Source organism: Cavia porcellus, unplaced genomic scaffold (assembly GCF_034190915.1).
Source record: "Cavia porcellus strain 051 isolate PalLab524CR breed Dunkin Hartley unplaced genomic scaffold, mCavPor4.1 scaffold_20, whole genome shotgun sequence".
Taxonomy (NCBI): domain Eukaryota; kingdom Metazoa; phylum Chordata; class Mammalia; order Rodentia; family Caviidae; genus Cavia; species Cavia porcellus.
Genome location: NW_026947503.1, coordinates 5878032 through 5900278, shown reverse-complemented (window position 1 = coordinate 5900278; position 22247 = coordinate 5878032). Strand labels below are relative to the sequence as shown.

Here is a 22247-nt window from a genome sequence, read left to right as displayed (position 1 = left end):
GCAGTTTTTGAATAGCTGGGGTGATGCTGGGGCTCTTTGAATTCATTCACATATACTGATATAAGTAATTCTCCAAAAGTTACACTGAGTAAAAACCCTCAAGGAGACAATTCAATTTCCAAATGCAAATTCCAACAACATGTAGACAGAACACTAGCTACCGGTCCCCTGGTGAGCAATGAGGTGTCCTGCGATGTGTGATTGCCTTTGACATTGTTGCCATGCCTGTGAAGTGGTTTTTCAATGTTAAAAGAAGCTACTTCTATGGGGAAAGGATTTGCTCATGTAAAGTTGAAAGTGTATGCTTGTTATGCATGAGTTTGAGAGAAGGGAGATGGAACCGACAGGGAAAGACACACATGTTCAATGTCGTGTCATTCTGAAGGGCTTACTTCTGAGCTTTAATTATGATCTGTTGTTGTGCAGAGTATGCGGTCCTCGCCACATCAGAAAGTGAGACATGCATCCCACCAAGTCTTCTCCACACTCACTGGTGTCCCTTCACCTCTTGGCACCTCACGCTATACCCATGAGTCAGCCCCTCCCCGGCAGTACCGGGTTTCTGAGTCAGAATTCAACTTCAGATTTGAAAAGCAACTTCAAATTCTAGATATTTTGCTGCAAAGGAAAGAAAGATTATGAAGTCAACCATTAATGGCTTTTGATTGGCAAAGTAAGTAGTTGGTATTCAGCCATGTGTTCTGTTGGGTTCTTGTTTTGTTCTGGTTCACAGAATCAAATGATTTGTCACCCTACTTTGTGCTCAACTAGAGAGGTGAAGACACTGTTGGGGTCAGAACCACACTTTCCCCGGGTTTGCCATCATCTTATTCACAGAATTCCTAACAAAGAACAGTTGTTGTTCTGCTCATCCAGACCTGGGGAACCTTGGCAGATGGCAGAGGATGGTGCAGAGGTGGCCAGACGCTCTGGGAGGGCTGTGTGTACTGGTTTCTGAATCCAGTAGGATTTGTAACCTTAAATGGGGCTCCTGTTCTTTCTGGGTCTCAGACTCTTCACTTATAAAATAGGTAGAACTAGATAACCCTTTAACCCAGATTTTGTTGCTTAAAAGGCGACTCAATTATGAAGGCCAGAGAGGAACACAAGCTCGTGCCAGTTCTAAGTTTCTGGTGACAACAACCACCCCGAGCTTACAAGGACCTCTCAGGTTTGGGCATAGAAGGTAGAAGGCAAAGTGCTTCCAACTGGGCTGCCCTGTATTCCTCACATCTTTCTCCATCTTCCCGTGTTCAAAGGAACTGTTCACACAGTCTTTCTCAGACCCTATTCCGCTCTTCATATGCAGAGGGTAAGGAACAACGGGAGCCGGCAGTTTCAAGGAACATTTTTCTGGGCTCTAAGCACAAATTCATCTTTCATATTGGATGCTGCCACCCATCAGCAGGGTGTGTTTTAATTATTATTTTAATTTCATGTTGGCAGAAAGACACTGTCAGATAGTACCCTTTAAGGGAAACTCTTTCTTTCGGGGGCTGTTTAAATCTGTGCTTTTGGCTCATGGCTTCTCAGCTCATATGAAGCACATATTGGTTTCCCCCAAACTGTCCTCCATGCAGTACTTACCTCGCTGCTCGGGGGATCCATTACCCACTTCCTGAGTGCATCCAGGCCCTTTGGGATGCTTGGAGTGGCCCTCAGAGCAAAGTCTCCAAGCCAGGGTGTCAAGAGTACGGGATAGGTAGCAGGCACACCAGGGCACGTTTATGTTCCTTACTTGACTTTCTTTGAACATCAACCCTCTATATCAAGACTGATTTGAACTGACACATGTTAGTAAAGTGTCGATGTCGCTCCCGGCCGGCAGGAAGGACACACGACAAGGTCTGGCAGTGGACAACCTTTTCTTTTATTTTCTCTCCGTACAGCCTGCCCTGGGATCGCTCCCAGCCGAAGCCTCCTCTGGTCCGCTCCCTGCGGCTCCTTCCGGGCTTCGCTCCGAAGCCTCTACCGGTCCACTCTCCGCGGCTCCTTCCGGGCTTCTACTTCCCCCCAGGGGTGGCACCAGTATATATACGGATACAGTGTCCAATCATATTAAAGTAAGCAAGGCAAGCTGATTGGCTAACATATTATTGAGCGGGTTGTTTACGCGGTAAGCAGGAAACTAACGTGCTCGATGGGAGGGGTAATCTAACTCAGGCTTTGCTCTTTCCTACAGGCCTCACGTCCGCCAAGTAAGGCGACCGGGCTCGGGGCTGCGGCTCCCAACATCTCCCCCTTTTTTATTTTTTATGAATGTGCGCATCGTAGCCCTTCCTGGACTGGGTGCAGAGGCTTATGCCCTATGCGTAGGCCCACCGTAGGTCCTTGGCTTAGACCCTGGTCTGCCGTCCCATGGTCTGCCAAGGCCCTGAGGCCCTCGTCCTTTTTCTAGGGCCAGGCACAAACTGGACGGAACCTGGATGCACACAAGCTTGCACTCATTTCCTCTCCGTAAAGAAATCCCCTCGGAGAGAAATTTAGACCTGGGCAGCATCTAACAGTCCAGCGGCTTACGTGCAGGATGGGGTAGGGCCTGGCTTAGGTTGAGTCGCACCGGGGGAGTACGCTCTTACCCGTCATTGACTCTCCTACCCAGCTATGTCATAATTTTTTAGAGGAGGAGTGTGGGAAGCTCACCGTCCCTAGACTCGGTCATAGGCTAGGCGAGCGAGCCATGCATATGCCTGAGGATCTTCTTGTCCATTTTGGGCTACCGCTATTTCTATTCATCTTGTTGGTTGGTCTGTGATGGATCTCCGGTAGGGCAGGTCTGATCTTCAGTCGAGGGCTTTGTCGCCCGTGTCAGTCTCTCCGGTACCCACAGTGGTTCTCGTCCCGATTCCTGTGGGAAAACACAAACCGCGCCTCGGTTCCAGCTGACCACTGGATCCGGGCCCATCCATTGTCCTGTCAGGACATCTTTCCACTTCACCCACCCTTTATGGTTGGGGGAAGGGTTGCAGTGCTCCACAGCTGGGGAGCAATTATCATTATTTAAATTTAAAAAATTGTGTGTGAATAGTGCCATGGATAATCGTGCCTTTGGGGCCAGGCCTTGGCCTACTCCCCCTTTTTGTTTAGCTAGAATTGCTTTGAGACTTCTATGGGCTCTTTCGATGATTCCTTGACCTTGGGGATTGTATGGGATACCATGTTTTAATTGAACCTCCATCATTTTGCAGAACTCATTGAAGGCTTTGCCTATATAGGCTGGTCCATTATCAGTCTTTAATATTTTTGGTTTGCCCCATGCGGCCCAAGCCGCCAGGCAATGATTGATCACATTAGACACTTTTTCACCTGTTTCTGCTGTTGCAAATATGACGTGAGAACAGGTGTCTGTGGAAACATGAACATATTTAAGAGTCCCAAACTCCTGTATATGTGTGATGTCCATCTGCCAAACATCACCAGGGATCAAACCTCGAGGGTTTACTCCCATCGGTATGGCAGGTTTGTATGTGGCACAGGAGCCACATAGTCGCACGATATCTCGTGCATCTGCTCTGGAAACATGGAAATGGTTTGCTAGTGTCCTGGCATTGACATGAAACTTATCATGGAAGGCACGGGCTCGCTCGATTGGTGTTAGTAAGGTAAAAATCCATAACGGGCGAGTGGCAGTGTCAGCAGCCGCATTCCCCTGTGCCATAGGCCCTGGCAGGGATGTATGTGCTCTTATGTGGGTGGTGAAGACCTTATGGTGTCTGTTCTGGAGCAATGTCTGGATAGACAGGAACAGCCCAGCCACTGTGGAAGTGGATCTAATTAAACCGGCAGTCTCAAGCACTTGCATAGCATTGACCACATACCTAGAATCGGAGACAATGTTAATGGCTCCTGAGAACCGTTCAAGAATCATTTTAACGATCTGCAGTTCCACCACCTGAGGCTGATCAGGTTCAAATTGTATGGTAACCGGGGGCTTGCCTAGGATCACATAGGCGCCTATCCCCGTCTTGGAGCCATCTGTATATATTGTAGTTGCTGGGACTAATGGCTCAGAGGCAGTAACCTTTGGAAAAATTACAGGGTGCTGAGTAACAAATGACAAGATAGGGTCTTTAGGGTATTGATTGTTTATATCCCCATGGAAAACACATCTCAAAATGGCCCAAGTATCTATGCAGGCAGCCAGGGTCTTGATCTGGCTGGCGGTATAGGGTACTCGGATGGCTTGTGCTCCTGAGCCAAAATGTTGGACAGCTCTATCATGCGCTTCAAGGGCCAATGAAGCGACTGCCTCCGGGTAATGCTCTATGACTTTTGCAGGTGAGACCTTAGGGTGTATCCACAGTAGTGGTCCTTTCTGCCAAATCACCGCTGTGGGCTGTAGACTAGTCTGTAGCAAACAGACATCAAAGGGTCGCCCTGGTTCAATTCTGTGTAAGGTAGCCCCACCTAAGGCTTCCTCCACTCTCTGTAAGGCAGCTCTTGCCTCAGGAGTGAGCCTCCTGTGGGAGGCTATATCTGGGTCTCCCTTCAGAAGGTCGAACAGGGGTTTGAGATCTGAATTTGGTATATGTAAATATGGCCTAATCCAATTAATGTCTCCCAATAGCTTTTGCATGTCATTTAGGGTCCTAACGCCATCCGTCCTAATGGTGACCTTCTGCGGAGAGACTAGCATAGGGGAGATTCTCGCGCCTAAGTAGGTCACCATTTCTCCTCCCTGAATCTTGTCGGGGGCAACATGCAGATTGGCTTGTCTCAGGGCCTCGACCAACTGGCCGAGCATATTATTTAGCATGTCTGGGTCCCTGCCGCTGAGCAAAAGGTCGTCCATGTAATGCACACATCTTATCTTGGGAAAGGATTTCCGTAGGGGGGCCAGTAGGGAATCAAGGTAAATCTGACACATAGTGGGACTGTTGGCCATACCTTGGGGCAGCGTTATCCACTCGTATCTGAGATCAGGGCTTTCTTGGTTAATGGTGGGTAAAGTAAAGGCGAACCTATGGGTGTCCTCTGGATGCAGGGGGATTGAGAAGAAACAGTCTCTAAGATCTATAACATAAATTGGCCAAGACTGAGGGATGGCTGAGAGAGCTGGCAGCCCCCTCTGGACCGCCCCCAGGGACTGCATCTGCGCGTTGACCGCCCTTAGATCATGGAGCAGCCTCCACTTGCCAGACTTTTTCTTAATTATAAAAATGGGGGTGTTCCATGGGGAGGTCGACGGCTTAATGTGTCCTAATCTAAGTTGTGCACTGACTATTTCTGACAAGGCTAATAGCTTCTCCTTAGGCAGGGGCCACTGAGGTACCCAGACCGGATCATTTGATTTCCAGGTGATTTTGATCGAAGTGGGTAGGAGAGCTTCTTCAGCGGCCCCTAAGAAAAACCCAGCCCTTGCCTACCTTTTTTGTTCTCTACTGGTATTGGGGATGTCCGACCCTGTAGGGCATTGCCCAAGCCTTTGCCGGGGGTATATCCCTGGTTCCTGAGTATATCCTTAGCCTGGGGGGAGCAGTTTGACGTAAGCGTGACATCCATCTGAGTGAGGATGTCCCTTCCCCATAGAGACACTGGCAACTGCAACACAAATGGTTGGAAATGGCCCTGATGACCCTCCTCATCACACCAGAGCAGGGTTGAAGCACTAACCTGAGGAGCTGACACCATCCCCAGGCCCTGCAGCGTGTTATCTGCAGTGTTGGTGGGCCAGTTGGAAGGCCAATCCTTTTTGGAGATAATGGAACGGTCAGCTCCTGTATCTAGGAGCCCTGTTATATTCTTGCCATTGACCTTAAGTGAGAGCATGGGCCTTTTATCAAGTGTCATATGGAGTCCCTCGAAGACTTCCCCTGAGGAACCGAAACCTTGACTTTCTCTAATTTTCTGCTTTGAGGGAAATCTCTTGTGGAGACTGGGGAGCAGCAAGAGCTGCGCTATCTTGTCTCCTTTATTGATTACCATAGTACCCACAAGAGATTGAACCATAATTTTAATATGTCCTGTGTAGTCTGAGTCTATGACCCCCGGGACTACTGTGAGACCCCGAAGGGCCGTGGAGGATCTCCCGATCACCAGACCCACAGAATTTTCGGGTAACGGTCCCTTAAAGGTGGTTTCAACCACTTGAACACCCATGTCAGGCACTAATATAAGTCTGGAGGCGACACTGAGGTCCACACCTGCTGACCCAGGGGTGGCCCTTGTTGAAGGCTGCCATCCTGAGCTGTCCTGTCTCTGGGGCGGGGGCCTGCCTGTGAGGGGGGCCCCCTCTGGCCGTTTTTTGGCTCTCTAGCATCTCGTCCACAAATACGGTTGCCCTGAGCATCAAAGACCGACCTACACTCCTCAGCTTTGTGTGATCCCTTCTTGCATCGCCCACAAACATATGGTTCTTCATTCCTAGGACGGGGCCTAGCATCTGCATTGTTTGGGCAGTGACGTTTAATGTGTCCTGGCTCCCCGCAGGCAAAACACCCTCTGGCCTTACATTCCCCTCCTGACCCTCGAGGTCCCCTCTGCTGTACAGCCGCGGCCAGGAGAGCAGCCACTCCCGAGTTGGAGAGCGGCCCCCCTATCTCTCTGCATATCCTAATCCAGGTGTTGAGGTCCTTGTTCTTATGAGGGGCTATCGCTGCCTTGCACTCCTTTGTACATTGCTCGAAAATCAGCTGCCTTACCAGCGGTCGAGCCACTCCCGGATCAGAAAATATTTTATCGGCAGCATCTTGCATTCGGGCCACAAAGTCAACAAATGGCTCTGTGGTACCCTGAATTATTTTTGAAAGACACAAGGAGGCTGTTCCGGCACCACTTACCTGCTTCCAGGCGCGGAGCCCTATGGCATTGATTTGTTCATAGACAGCGCCGGGGAACTGAGTCTGATCATCAGCGTGCCGACCTTCTCCCATAAGCATTTCCTTGTTCCACCCCCGGTTTCCCCGACTGGCGTTTCTCTCAGCCTGCTCTGCAGAGAACTCTGCGTACCAGGCTCGCCAATCCAGGTAACTACCCGAGGGCAGACACGCCTTTGCCAGCTGAATCCAGTCCGCGGGGGTGAGGGGCCCAGAAGACAGGTTCTCCAGCATGGCAATGGTGTAAGGCGCAGTCGGCCCAAAGGTTGTAACTGCATTTTTAAGTTCTCTAATCTGCTTTATCTCAAAAGGCTCCCATGCATTACGTCCCTGGCCCATAGCTACTTGTACAGGAAATATCCCGTAGGGGCTACTATCTATCCCAGGTGGTGGATGTACCTCATGAGACAAACGTCCCCCCTGCCAAAGCCGCCTGTAAAAATACCGACCCGCCGGCGGCGGAGCATAAGACGGCGGCCGTGATTGGGTGGAAAATGGGGGCCCGTGCATCACTTCCTGTTCTGGCGAAAGGGGAGGGAGCTCCCACGCGGCCGCCTCGTGGCGAGGGATCGCTTCCGGGAACAGCCCCCAAGGTGGGGCGGAAGGCTTCGCCTCCCTCTCGCGCCAGGGGGCGCTCAGGAGCTCTCTACTCCTCCGCAGACCAAGTTGAGCGGAGCGCAATTCTTGGCATCTAGGCTCCTTGGTCTCATCGTTGTCTAAGCCTTCCTCGTTCTCGGAGTCAGACGACTCCGAGGCCTGAGCCCCGTCTTCCTCCTTTATATCTTTGTCTCCTTTGACGGACCCCTCCCGGGAGCTCCCTGACTGGGCCTGTTCGAATGCCCTACGCACTTTAATGAGCTCTTGAGAACCTTCCCTGCAACCACCCTCGCTCTTCAAGCATGCATATATCATTTCCCACAGTGGCCGAGCGAAGACCGAAGCCCCGCCCTCCCTTTCCGCTAGAGAAAGATCCCTGCCCAACTTCTCCCACGAGGGCAGGTTTAAGTGCCCTGTGGGCAAGAACCAGGGAGCGAAACTATCAATCTCCTCAAAAAAGCTCTCCAGCATTTTGCGTCCCACCTTGAGGTCTCTGGACTTTAAGAGCTTCCGGAGGACCTGTACCAAGGGCTGGGTGTCGTTACTCGGTACGTTACCCATATTTAATATGTTACTCACCGCGTGAGGCCCAAAAATCCGCCACTTACGCGTGAGCCTGAGGGGAGTCTAAAAACCCTGTAGGTGCGCGCCACCCAGGGCCCAGGTTTATCCCCTGCTCACCTGTCTCGCAGTGCTGTATCAAGGAACGTTGTCCACTACCACGTCTCGGGGGTGATCAGTTGTTCCCCGTGCGGGCCTCCAAATGTCGATGTCGCTCCCGGCCGGCAGGAAGGACACACGACAAGGTCTGGCAGTGGACAACCTTTTCTTTTATTTTCTCTCCGTACAGCCTGCCCTGGGATCGCTCCCAGCCGAAGCCTCCTCTGGTCCGCTCCCTGCGGCTCCTTCCGGGCTTCGCTCCGAAGCCTCTACCGGTCCGCTCTCCGCGGCTCCTTCCGGGCTTCTACTTCCCCCCAGGGGTGGCACCAGTATATATACGGATACAGTGTCCAATCATATTAAAGTAAGCAAGGCAAGCTGATTGGCTAACATATTATTGAGCGGGTTGTTTACGCGGTAAGCAGGAAACTAACGTGCTCGATGGGAGGGGTAATCTAACTCAGGCTTTGCTCTTTCCTACAGGCCTCACGTCCGCCAAGTAAGGCGACCAGGCTCGGGGCTGCGGCTCCCAACAGTAAAGTAATATTTTTGTATTTCATATAACTTTTTGGCTAAATTGTCTGCAGATTTGCTCATGCATGGTAAAGCAATAAGGCGCTCACACCAAGCATTTCTCCTTTTAAGAATGGAAATACCATGATGTTAAAAAGCTGACAAAAACAGAATTTAACATTTACCATGACCATACCATTACAGCATTGATAATTAGACTCTGCATTTTGACTTTCAGGGGACATGGGACACCAAATATTTAATTCTGGTCCACAGTTGGGAAAGGTTACAGAAAATGTAGCTTTTTAAAGCCAAACAAATGAATAATCAAAAGAACAAAAACTACAAAATTGCAAAATTCATGAACAAAGCTTGCATAACTTTTCTCTAAATACTATAAACAACAAAATATGTAGCAATGAAAAGTATAGATGAATCATAAATTCATCAAGTCAGGCCCCTTTGCACCTGAATTACATTTGTAAAACTTGCAAACCTTAGGAAATTAGCATATTTGGTCTTTTCATTGTATTTATCTGAAAGCTACACATTGTTCATCTAATTTTCTATAATCTACACTGTGGTATGTATCCCACATATACATGTGGCAAGGTAATCAAGAAAAATATTTTGGTGCTTAGCACGCTGACCCATTTTAAAGGCTAGCCTGACTGTGTAAATTCCTGCTAATTGAAAGCTCCAGGAAGGGTTAAAATGTTACAGGTACAAGTCGGAAAGCCATTACAAATGTTACCCAAATAAAAGCCAGAAATAGAGAGCCAAAAATCAGGTCCCTAAGGCAGGAATGTATCTTAAGTGATATCATTTGTCAAGTTCCCAGTATCTTGTGGTAAGAAACACAAAAAGAAGGTCCGTGCTGTACTGAGGACGTTACATCCTCATTAACGGCAATGTTCCTCTAGTATGTAATGCAGGATTTTCACTTTAATAAGCAGCAGTTACTTGTCACTGCATGTTCATTGGATAAATAAGGAACATAATATTAATGACCATTTATTCCACTCCTGAGAAACTTCATTCAGATGGAATCATACAATAATGATTTATAGAACATACTGTGCAAACCTGTCATTTCTTTGCAAACTAATTTCTGATTTTTTTAATGCTGAAATCAGTCAACAGTAGTTATTGTCAAAAGAACCAGAAAAGATACAGCTGCTCTTTTCTGTATGTGACACAGAATTGAAAAAATGGCACTTGGCGTTTTAGAAGACCTGATCAAATGGTACCCGAGGCTTGGGATGCCATATTTTCTTAAGAGGCAAGTTCTTTCCATCCCACCTGACCAGGGACCTTAATCCCAACATGCAGAGAAGGCCACACTGAAAACCAAGAAATTTTTTATCCACCGTGATTGTTCTACCCTGGCCACTTCGCTGAAACAAAGACTGACAACTACCCTGAATTATAGATGCACATTTTGTGATATGTAATACAGGTGAGAAGAAAGATATAGGAACAGTTTTCTTTTACTTGATTTCACCTCCCACTAAAGGCTGGTCTTGAACAAAAATCTCAGAGGGTAGAACCAACCCTGAACTATGACCTTCAATTTACAAATCATTTTTCAAAAGAATATAAAAAAATTTAAACATATTTTTGACATTATCTAAATGGGTGGAATCTGTCACGCTTGTTTTCTAAGAATAAATGAAAACAGCATGCCCTGTAGTTTCTCAGTTTGGGGACAGAGAGAACATGAGGTTTTCCGATTATGTTTCATTTTAAACCTGGGTGTTTGGATTTTATTTTTACATAGCTGAATTTAGTATATTCCCTGAAAACATAATAAATTTCCGTTCTGTAGCTTAAGGGATCCATCAGATAAAATGCTGGTCTTTCATCTTTATTACCCTCCCATTAAAATGAAAGAAACCGGGACTTACTTCAGTTTAGAAGAAGCAATTTAGTTGGTAATGTCCTCAGTCCTTACTGAGGGAGAAAGTGCATTATTGCTTAAATTTCACACATCTATCTGCATAAGAAACAACTAACCCTTTCAGACATATACTATGTTAAATTTAATAATATCCTCTGATTGGATTATTTTATAACATTTTCCATTACAGTCATTTTCTAAGCGCAGTTACATTCATAAAACCTGTCCTCCACCCCTTTGTTTGCGTATCAAAGAGCACGGGAGCAAAGTCTCTTTCTGTTTTGCTCCAGCTGTTAGGTCTAAAAGGGACAGATTAATAACTAAGTACCGCACTGGAGGAACCTTTCTTGTCCCCTGCACTAGTAGCCCTTTGCGAGGATGAGGACACAGACAGCCTCGCATCAGGCTGCTACCCTTCTTCATAACTCAAAAGCGTCACAGTGGCAATAGCCTCCAGTGCTATTTGTCTTTAGTGCAGTTGTGACACTTCGGCATGATCCATAATTTGGCAGCTATTTACCGTGACATTTCCCTTCAGTGCAGCCATAACATTCAGTGAAGCCATTATTTGGTTCCATTTACCATATAAATTGTATTGTTGTGCATGCATGCTAGCAGCTACATTAGGTACCTGAAAATGAGTAAATCTTGTAAAATAGATACTAACAGCTATTCAGCAGTAGGATTTGCTTGCTCTTCAGATGCAAAAAAAGAATTAAATATGGTACCAACTTTCCTGGAGCATCTTTAATTAAATTCCTCTTTACTGAGCATGTTTGATGCACTGAAAGTCAAGATTCTGAAAATAATCTGGTGGGCCTCACTTTTAATTAGAAGGTGCTGTGGGATTTTGACTTAATGATGAAAGTGTGGCAGCCTTTGTGACACTGAAGGTTAAGCAAGTGGATCAGCTGTGGCATGATTCAGAAGAGAAAGCTACTTTTCTTACGTGGTCTATGGAGTGTATATGTGTGTGTGTATAACATCAGGCAATGGTGATTCCACCAGGACACTGCAGAAGTAAGATGACAATGCAGAATCACTGACCGCTCTTCTGTGTTTCCACAAACAGAACACAAACCCACTACAAGCTTCCAACAGAAGCAAACACACTAGTATTTAGGTAACTTAGGTCCCTCCTGCGCAAGGTGCTAAGTGACACACGCTTCCCCAGGCACATGAAGTGCAGCCTGATTAACCCCTTGGCTGTGACTTCAAGGGTGCGTTCCCTTCTGAGGTCCGTGTTGTGTAGGCAAAGGCCCACAATGAGAGTAGGGCATACTGTTTCCTTTCCTGTGCATAGTTTAAAAGTCCATTTAAATTCCGTGGTTTCCTGTTCTAATGTCTACTTCCTGTCCGTGTAAGTTTTCAACACTGTCTTCTTCCAAGAGCAGGGAAATTTTCTATTCCACACATTTTATCAGGGTGATTGTGGACAGAGCCATCAAATAAAATCGTTAAATACATCTACATTTGCTGAATCATTTTCTAAAAACGAATGATCAAATTTTGAGATTTCTCCTCCAAATGTCTGCTTAGATAGTTGTTAGTGATTTATACACAAAGGGTGGAGGCTACTTCCGGAGGACACAGACTGTGAAAATACCTGGCTCACTTTCACTACACCCACCTCCCACTTGCAGACGACTTACTAACACAAGAGCAAAGTCTCCCACAGCAAAGAGGACTCTCTGAACTGCTTTCAAGACTGATTCTAAAATCTCACCAAGCTGAAGACATACTCATTTGATTGGGCGCTGCATCAGGAATTAATTTACTTACTAGGAACAATAAAACCTGGAATGAGACTGTCCATGATGAAAGAATCAGATATAAAGGTTTTTACCTGTTAGCCATGGAGGGAACTTTTATTGGCACTTTTTTTTCTGTCCACAGGGGAGGAGGGAGACATCTACATTCATTAACACCTTACTGTTGTTTAAAAAAATACCATATCCACCACCAACTAAAATAAATTGATTTGAGTAATTCTGAGGCATAAAGTACTCGCTTTCTTTCTCCTTTGATTTATGTCACTGTTCTGTTTTTACAGCTTACTGTTGACAGAGTGAGGTAATTCAACTACAATTTTTCCAGTGTTTTTTCCCATGTACATATAATCGACAGCCCGGAATATGGAGTTCAGGCCAGTAAACCTGCCCTCTGGAGACAGGTCACCCAGGTCCACTTCACAGGCCAGGTCCCCACTGGCACACAGCTTGAGCAACTGCTCCATGGCTGCCTGATACTCAGAGAGATAATGGTTCAGGAAAAAGCCACGGACACTGGCAGATTTCTTCAGCAATTTGACTGGCAGTGTTCCTGCTTTCACAGGCGAAAGGCCAGTAGGACTCTGGTAGCCAGAGATAAACCCAATTACTATCAAGCGCCCTTTGGTAGCCAAAGCGTCTACAGCCAAGTCAAACATGGCTCCCCCGACAGACTCATAGACCACGTCTACACCTTCTGGGTACTCGGATTTCAGGACGGTTCCAACAGGCTCGGTTTTGTAGTTGATGGGACGGTCACATCCGATAGATTTCAGAAAAGCAGATTTTTCCTCAGAAGAACAGGTTCCAATTACATGGCACTTTGCCTTCTTTGAGAGCTGCACAGCAAACTGGCCCGTTCCCCCAGCTGCTGCTGTCACCAAAACTTTCTTCCCTTCTGACAGTTCTCCGAGCTCTTTCAGGCTGATGTATGCAGTGGTGCCACTTACCAGCAGGGTAAGATACTCTGGTTTCACCGAGGGGACTGGAGTTGCATGGCTGGCAGGCACGACAGTGTACTCAGCAAAGGAACCAGGCACCATGTAAGCCACGGCCTGCCCCACTGAGTATCTGGCACTGGCAGAATGGCCTAAGGCTACTACCTCACCAATCCCTTCAAAACCTATATCAAAGGGGGGCTTCACCGATGGGTCATAGCGGCCAGCTGAATAATTGATGTCAGATGCATTAATACCAACAAATCTAGAAGGAAAAATAAAAGACAAATGGATTACGATGTTTGCCTTGCTAAGGGTTGCATGTTGTGCTTAGAAAAAAAATATCCTGCTAATTCAAATATCCTGCTAATTCTCGTGACTGTGGGAGTTGCAACACTACAGGATCTGATAGAATTTGGGAAAAACAGTCCTAACTTTCCACTGAAAAAAAGAAATGAAATGTGTATTAGCTCAACAATGATCTGCACTGTGTTGTATTATATTTATTCTTTCCTTAATTTAGGAATAATTTTACTTTAATTACCCAGGGATTTATTTCACAATGCCATTTATTTCTATCCTTTCTTTCAAAAGAAGAAGAAAAAAAAAAGGAAAAAGAGAAAGAAAGAAAAGCATCAGGAAATCCTCATTCTATACAAACTTCACAGGAGCTGAGAGTTGGAAATTAATAGCCGCTTAAGAAAAATGTTTAAAACAACAGTAGGATAAAAGATATTCAAAGAAGTACACTTGTATTGATTCTATTAACAATTTAACACTTCAGATGATAATAGTAATGACAACGATGTTATTAAAGATTGATGGAATACGCAAGGTCATCCACTGCTACACGTACTGCCCTGGTTGTTTCAAGCCGCTGCAGAAAATTTTCTCTCTAGTGTTAACAACTGTCGAGTGTAAAAAATATGTATGTTGATTAACTGGGCAGAAATTGGGGAAAAAAGTTTTTATGGAATATTTTACAGTTCTTTTCAGATGAAAAGGAAAGCAAATCGTCACTGTATTTTTGTTCAACAAGAAGCAGAAACATAACTTGATTAAAACCAGATGATTAGTTTCATTTTGGTCTCCAAAGTCAACTTAATTGTGAGGCCAGTACCTTTACCAGGTTTTTTTATTTTTGTAGCTCACTATATACTTCATAACAAAAAATATCCTGAAACACATACAAAATATTTACTAAAAATATTGAAGTGGCTTTGACAGACAAGGGAGGACCCTAAAAATGTCATTTCTACCTATAACAACTAAAAAGGTGGTAGCTGTTGGCAAAAGAAAAGCTGTTAAGTAGCTCATTTTGAAAGAATTTATTTTTAATTTAACTTAATAAACCCAACTGTGTGAGGGCACCATTTCACAGGAATATACTGTTTGCACTTACGAAGGCTCACTTTGATAACCTTTTATCTACTGAGCGGAAAGTTTGCCACATTTTGTGGGAATAAGGAAGCTGGGAAAGTTTCTTTCTCTGTCGTGCTCCTCTCCGAAGTCAGCTCACCCGCAGCCTCCACCACAGAATTCCACACCCTACATAATTCGAAGTAATGAGTGGTGGGAAAAATGACTTTTGCTTCTCATCTGGCATTTAATACCAACATGCCTACAATTTATTTTTAGAGAAGAGAGGAGGAACTGCCATTTTCCTCGAAGTTTGTATAATTCTCAGGGCCTGGCCTTTCTGCGAAGGGTCTCTGGAGTTTGTTCTGGGCAGAGGATCCAGGGGCAGAGCCCACATCTGTCCGCCTCAGGCTGTAAAGCAAGCTTCAGGAAAGGCGCCTGTGGGGGTGGAAGTGACAGCAGGCTTTGCTCGGTGGTGAGGGGTCCCGGCCCAACCTTTAGGACAGTCTCAGGGCTGCACTGCCAAGTTAACCCTTTCCTGCTACCCCTCCCCCCTCCCCCAAGCCCCAGGCGCCCAGCAGCAAACAGTGCCGGCTCCTCTGCAGGGAGTTCCCACCTCAGTTGCAAGGGTCACTCTCACAGCAGTCGGAGTGGCGGTGGCTCTTGGGGATACCCCCCACCGTGCTTCCCAGCCAGGGGCCAGGGCTCTGCAGCAAACGTCTACCAGGCCCCCTCCCGCCCCAGGCGGTGGCTTGCTACTTCCCGAGAGAAGAGGTGGAGTGGAAGCCGGCGCTTGGAGGGCAGAAGCGCAGGGGAGGCGGCGCGAGCAGCGAGCAGGAGGAGGGCTGCAAAGGCCAAGTTTGGAGGAATCGCAGGCAGGCTCTGCGGAAAGCAGCCGGATGCTGCTGCTGGCCGGCCGGCAGCCTGAGTTTATCATGGGGTTTAAAAACCCACACCGATCCGATCCCGGGGGGTCATCTGCACCCAGCGCACTGGCAGGCTCTGGAGCGCTGGAGCCCTGAAGCCCACCCGCAGCCCCGCAGCCCGCAGCCCCGCAGCTCTGGGCTCCAGCCTGCGGGCACCAGCCGGGAGCCCTTCCCAGGCCTCTACGTGAAACTCTGAGCCACCGCAGGCCACGGCCTCGGCGTCGCCACCCAGAGACATTGGTGACCCCTTGCAGTCCAGGCCCGCAGCCTGGCCTTGGCTTCCCGTGCCAGATACGCGGAACCCACATCCTCAATCCCGGTCGCAGCGGGGCTCCCTACTTTCATCGCAGCCTCCAGCCGATCCTCGCATCTGCCAGAGCCCCCCAGGCTGCGGGCCGGACGTGGCCTTGGCCACGCGCTCCACGCGCTTTCCACGCGCTCCGGCTGCCCACCCCCCGGTCTTCTGCACTGCGTCGAGGAAAGAAGCCCGGGCTGGCGGTGCCCGCGTTCGCGCCCCCAAGCTCGGCCGCAGCACCGCGCCCGCCCTCGGGTCCCCAGGTCTCCGGTGCTCGGCCTCCTGCCTCCCCGGGACCCTCTGAGGCCGGGGTCCCTCCCCAGGCCAGACCGCGCTGCCTGAAACCCGCCGTCCTTACCTGGGCTTTGGTAAGAAGCTGCGCCAAGGTCTGCAGCCCGAGGTGCGGCTCCACTAGAAACAAGTTCAAGGGCAGAGCTGGCTGAAAGGGAAAGGGGACCCCCGCGGAGCCGGACAGATAGGGTCGGGGATGGGCAAAAGGGAAGAGGCTGAGAAGGATGCGCAGCGGAGAGCTCCTGTAACCGCCCCCCATAACCACAGCTGAAAACGTGTGCTTCTAAAGAGTGTAAGATTCTAGCAATCCACTGAAAAAGACAAAACTCAGGGACCCCAGAAATAAGAATGGGGCTCAGGGTGGGCGGTCCTCAAATACAAACTCCTTTAGTTTATAGACACCAAAAAGTGCTGACTCCCTTCGTCCTTCGTCCTGTTTACAGTGAAACATGGAGACCTTGCAGAGGAGGAATGCTTTCTTTTGAACAAAAACCAAATTCGAAGACTCAAGTGCACAGCAAAAGCTTTTGATACTAGGCTACAAAACAAAACCGTTCAAAGCAGGCTTTCTTTTTTAAAAAAATTAAAAGGAGAAAAACAAGAAAAGAGTAGGAAATCTCGGCCTGGAGCGTTAACAAATATTTTTACCCTCCCGTGAGCAATAAACCGTTTATTAAAAAAAAAAAAAAAAGCCTTCCCCATCTCCCGGGGTCTTTTTGCCAATTCCTGTAAACTCTCGGCTTCATTAGCTTACACTTCAGCAGAATGTCCTCAGAAATATTTGGAAACGAAATGGTCAGTCACCTTCTTATGAAAAAGCTAAAAATATCGAACAAATGAATTTGATTAGGGGTACCCTCTTCCTTTTTCTTAGCCAAAGGACCCAGCAAAGAGGGAGAGATCAGAAGTTGTCCTGGGTACAAGGAATCAGTGTGATGCGATATAGGTCAAGGGACATCAACTGTGCATGCTGGGGGAATCTTGTACTCCCTTTCTCAAACTGTCCCTCAATGGCTAACTTTATTATTCTACATCCAGGTCTAGCTTACAAGCACTTCCCTCCTTGTGAATAAAGAATTTGTATTTTCTGTTAAGACGGAATGAAATGTTGAAATGTTCACTAAAAAAAAAAAAAAAAAGTCGGAGCACAATTAAAACCTCCAAACACCCTTCTAAACAAGAGAATCTGGGCTGCATCCATTCACTCCAGAGCAGATTTTATTATCATAAAAATAAGACATACTTGCATAAAATTGTAATGCAATTAACACGGCTTAGGGGGAGATTTGATCTAGGTTTAAATCAACTAACCTGCAGTAAATTATTGAACCCTTTCTAAAAATTCGGTAAAATGCTACTGTTACAGTACTGAAAGAATAAAAGACCTGCTTGCAATGAGGTCGTTGGGGCACTTTACAACAGAGCAAGGAAGGGGGGGGCACTAATTTCCCTGACCCTCCTAACTTGCACAAAAGTGTTTTTTTTTGTCCTTCTGGATTCAAGATAGACGTTAGAGGTCAAGTTGCTCCTATTTATATTAAAGGAATTCCTGGCATATATGGATGGGGAAAAAAAGGCATGCATTTTAAAGTAACCCAAACTGATGCATCCAAATGTGGGAGCCAGTGCTCTAGTGCTGGAACCACTGAATTGAGGGGTCCAGGGCCCTAGGTTTTGGGACCAACTCTGGTGATCCAGGACACCTCGCAGGGGGAGACAGAGAGACACTGGAGAGGGGGCAAGAGTGACAGAAATGCGTAAAGGAGAGAAGAGACAGTGAGGAAATGAGTTTACAGGACTTTTGATGACAGGCAGAGTTGGGACACCTGAAAGTGTGGGAGCACAATCACTTCCACAGGTGGCAGGTGGTCCCACCACACTTTGGTTTGGTGGTTCTCTAACTTCACACCTTCCTAGGACCTGTCTCCTCCTTCACCTCCCTTCCCAATCGGATCTGTTTTTAAACAGGATTTTATTAAATGCAGTTCTGTGTGCGTATGAGTTTAGTCAATACAATATCACAAGCCTGCGTGGAATGCCTCCTCCCCCTCCAAAGTCTGATTGGAAAGCTCTTCAGCCTGGTCTTACCAGTATTCCTGGCAGATCACTTGTGCACTCTATATGTTCGACATAAATGCACACTCAAACCGTGTTCTTACACTCCACAGCCTTAGCATTCTCACACAATGAAGCAGTCCTCTGCCATATACAAGGCCAAGGCAAACACACTCAAGGGACACACGCACACCCCCATCTTTAAGGCGCTCCCTACTGGCCCCCTCAATCCCATCCTCTACATTGCCAACAGGTTTCCAGAAGTTTAATATCACTATTAGTGATATTAGTGTTCGCAAGGCTGATAGGAATCTCTTAACTGCACTGATTAAAACGTTGCATACAGCTACTTGGTCATTCTGTTCTTCAGATCTTGCTGGGGTTTAAGAGTACTCTTCAAGCACAGTTTACAGCCTACCTGCGGCCAGGCTTTAAACTCCTCTCTACGACAGTATTATCAAACCTGAAACATGCAACGCTGGAATGCTTTGAACGGGATGTGGCAGGCCACAGAGCACAGAGGAGAACCCTTGCCGGCAGGTCTGGCAACCAGGGGAAGCCCTGCGCAGAGACCCAAACTGCTGTAGTTCAGAGTGAGGGCTTTTGCCTTCCAATGGCTTCACCAGTTACTAAGGATTTGTGAGGCGGAAACCCATTTAAGGTGAAGGCCAGGGGAGTGAAAAAGGCAGTCATAAGGTCGAGCAAAAACCTCAGCGACAGCAGAAAGTCTGCAAACATGTAGGTGAATGCAGCCATACCTCCGCCCAGCCGGCCCAGTTGCCCAAGACACGCGCCACGCGCGTGCCCTTGCACTCAGGAGACAGACAACAGTCACACAGCACTGACAACACGCAGACAACAAGGGCGAGGTGCACTCAACGCTCCTACGGAGGGGGTCTGCCTTTGCCAACCTGGAGGGGACAGGAAAAGTTAGCCAGATCCTCCGCGCCCTCCTGCAAAGCACGTTTACCTAAACGTCGCAGTTCGAGTCCGGGCTGTTTCTGTTCCACTAAAGATTATGTCGACGCAGGAACCGTGGGTGCGCGTGGGTGGGCCGCGAGGGGAGCCTCCCCTTCTGGGTCCCGCCGGTTTTATTTCGGGAGCGGGAGGGGGAGGAGAAGGGGTTGGGGGAGGGGAGGGCAATCCCAAATTAAAATAACCCCCAGTTCAGGGAACGTTCGGCTGCATCGGATATTCACACCAGCAAGTCACATTACAGTCGCTTTCGCCAGATGGCGGCGGGTTCAACTTCCCGGGATTTCGCAAAGTCAGGCTGTGCGCCAGGGCGCACACGGCAACGTGGGCACGCGGGAGGCCCGGGACAGCCGGGAGTGGCGCTGCGCCGGCCGCGGCCGGCAACGCGCGGCGGGCTCACCGGTTTCGGACGAGAAGGTCTCGGTCCCCAGGGAGCGGCACCGGGCAGTCCCGGCGCAGAGTGACCGCGTCGCGGAAGTTAGGGCTTAGCCGGGTCACTACCAGCTTCTGCATGGTGCGGGGGATGGCGGAGCCCTGGAAGTCCAGGAAGTGGCGGGAGTAAGACATGTCCACGATGGTTCGGGCGCCGGCGGCCGCCAGCCGCAACATAGCCTGCCCTCGCCTCGGCCCGCTGTCCGCGCTGCAGCCGCCGCCGGTCGGGGTCGCGCCCAGCCCGGGCCGCTCGGCTCAGCTCCGCTCGGCTCCGCGCGGGCTGGCCCGCCCCTCCTCCGGCCTGCGCCCTCCCCTCGGCTCCCCCTTCCCACCACAGTCACTCGGCCCCCGCCCCCGCCCCGCCCCCGCCCCCAGCCCGGCCGCGCGCAGCTCCCGCCAGTCTCGCAGCCCTAGTGGAAGCGGGCGCGCTCGCCCGGATCCCGGCCGGCGAGGGTGTCTGCCCCAGTCACTGCTCCTTTAATCTTTTTGTTTTGGTTTGAATCTGCTGGCGCAGACTGGCCAGGGATCCTCTCCGCCCTCCCCCTCCTCCGGCGCGGGAGAGGCACCGGATATCCCCACCCTCCCCTCGCTCTGCAAGCCGGATTTGACTCCTCCGGCGGGGGGGGGGGGGCAGCGGAGAGTAAACGAGGGGCCAGCGCGTTGGGCGACCGCCTCGGCCCTGAGCGGCGGCGGCCCCGGGCTTCCCCGAGCGGCGCGGCGGCCGGCGCAGGCGCCTCCCCTTCCCGTGCGAAGCGTTCACTTCCTTGCAAGGTGGTACAAATCAACCCCGAGCGCGGCCGGGGCGGCAGGGCAAGCCCGGGCCTGGGCCGGGCGGAGAGACCCTGCGCCGGTGCCCCGCACCAGCTTCGGTCGGGGGTCGGGACCGCCCGGTGCTCTGCGCGCGCTGGTCTTGAGCCTCCAGTATTCGGAGCGCCTCGCAGGCTTTCTGTGCCCTCCGTCTGTCCCGTGCAAGTTGCATGAACTTAACCATTTTATTTATCTTGGCCTAGATTTCATGTTTTTCCACAAATGTTTTAAGTAGCTCTACAAGACTGTTACAGGTTTCCATTGAGAGTGAACACACACTGAAACTAGAGGGCCCAATTCCCAGAACACAAACATTTTAAAGTGCCAGGTGGGACTGCCCAGGGCGTTAATAGAATTGGAGAAGTTGCAATGATGTATGAAGACTTCATTTTCTAATCCAGCCAGAAAGACCTGTCGTTCTAGCGTGTCAATTTTCTCCCTAATTGTGTGCATTGACCAAATAATTCACTTTTTATAAAGGGGCCACATTAACTATTTCCACACTTTTCTGTGATTAGCCAAGTCCATCTTTAAATTCCATATAAGAGGTGTATTTTAATTTACGATCATCTCCTGTTTGTAGAAATCCACGAATTACCTAACTATAAAAGTCACATGGTGCCTATCCTAACCAAGTCTAACCTTCACACTAAGATTGCAAAAGTGACACAGATTTTTTTTTTTTCTTAAATGTAGGACAGGCTTCACCCAAGAGTGGTTTGGATCCACGTGGACGCCTGTGTATGCATGTACAAGCAAGGGAAGGGAACTAGCACGTTTAAGACTGCAGGAACTAAAGTCTGCTTAACTTGACTTCGAACACATGGGTTTTACCTATGATCAGCCAGTGGATCACAATAACAACCCCTGAGTGTCTTCCTCCAATGTGCAATCTTTTATGTTATGCTGTATTAAGATTTCTTTTCTGTGTCACATTGTTTAGCTCCGGAAAAAAAAAAGAAAACAAAGCAATTAAAAAGATTGACAGGTATGGTTTGTGTGAGACCTATTTGTAATTGTCAGGGTGACGTTGGCGAGAGGAGGAGGAGTAAAAACTGAAGCAGGAAAAGCAGCTCGATGTGTCTGTCTATCAGTTGAGACTGTCTGAAAGCTCTGCGATCCGAATGTGTGTTATATTTCACTGAAAAGAAGAGAGAGGGAGAGTGCATCTCCTCTCTCCCAGGAGTTTGGGGGGGACAGTTCACGCTCACCTCGTTCACCCAGTGAATGTCTGGTCTTCACCCCCCCTGGCACACACTCTCCGGGTTATTGTTGTTGTTGGCTATTTTTTTTTTTTTGAAAGGGTTGCTTTTTGTATATTTTTCAAAATTTTCTGTTGGGAGATCAAGACCGGCCAAAAATCCATGCTCGAAATGTGTTTGCATTAGATTTTGCCTCGGAAGAAGCGGTGATCCTGGTGGCCAAGTCTCCCCCCACCCCGCCGGGGGGGAGCAGCGCGGGGCACAAAGTGGTGCTCCAGCGGTGACACTGTTTGATCTGTGACTGTTTGGAAGGTGGAGCAGCGCTGACATCCCCCGGCGCATGTATGTACGGGGGCTTCACTCCTCTGTCTTGTTTGCTTTCTTCCTCCTAGACTAAGTGCGGGAGGAAAAGGACAGCCCGATCGGCCTCGCTGGCGCACAATGAGAGAGCTGCGACCCGCGCACTGAAAGCGCCCGCCGTGACCCCCACCCGGCGAGGAGAGGGGCCGAGAAAGTTGCGCGCCGAGACCCCGGCTCGCCAAGGAAGGCGCGGGAGCGCCCGGCGCGGCGCCCAGACAGCGCCCGCCCAGCACAGCGCGCGCGGCATGGAGCGCGGGCCGCGGGCCGGCCCTGCGAGCGCCCTTCGCTGCGCCCGCGGCCCGCGCCGGGGATGACTGCGGGCTCGGCGCCCAGGCCTCGCGCGCTCCGCCCGC

At 49.1% G+C, this 22247-nt stretch overlaps 2 protein-coding genes and 1 long non-coding RNA gene across 3 annotated transcripts in view; 2 read left to right on the top strand and 1 right to left on the bottom strand.

The window, feature by feature from the left end:
* Positions 1 to 12324: 12324 nt before the first annotated feature.
* Positions 12325 to 20255, bottom strand: Ptgr3 (prostaglandin reductase 3). Its single transcript, XM_063231436.1, is given in 4 exon segments — positions 12325 to 13457; positions 19089 to 19141; positions 19143 to 19245; positions 19494 to 20255. Coding segments are annotated over 4 exon segments (1290 nt in total). The 5' UTR covers positions 19703 to 20255; the 3' UTR covers positions 12325 to 12532.
* Positions 15189 to 18061, top strand: LOC134471756 (uncharacterized). The gene is made up of 2 exons (XR_010041354.1): positions 15189 to 16140; positions 16507 to 18061. It is a non-coding gene; the product is annotated as an uncharacterized LOC134471756 (long non-coding RNA).
* Positions 20256 to 21411: 1156 nt separating the features above from the next.
* Positions 21412 to 22247, top strand: part of Tshz1 (teashirt zinc finger homeobox 1) — a 73902-nt gene continuing 73066 nt past the window's right edge. Inside the window, exon 1 of the mRNA XM_005002235.4 lies at positions 21412 to 22247. This exon is cut by the window's right edge and continues 276 nt beyond it. The gene's annotated coding sequence lies outside the window, so the exon portion shown is untranslated.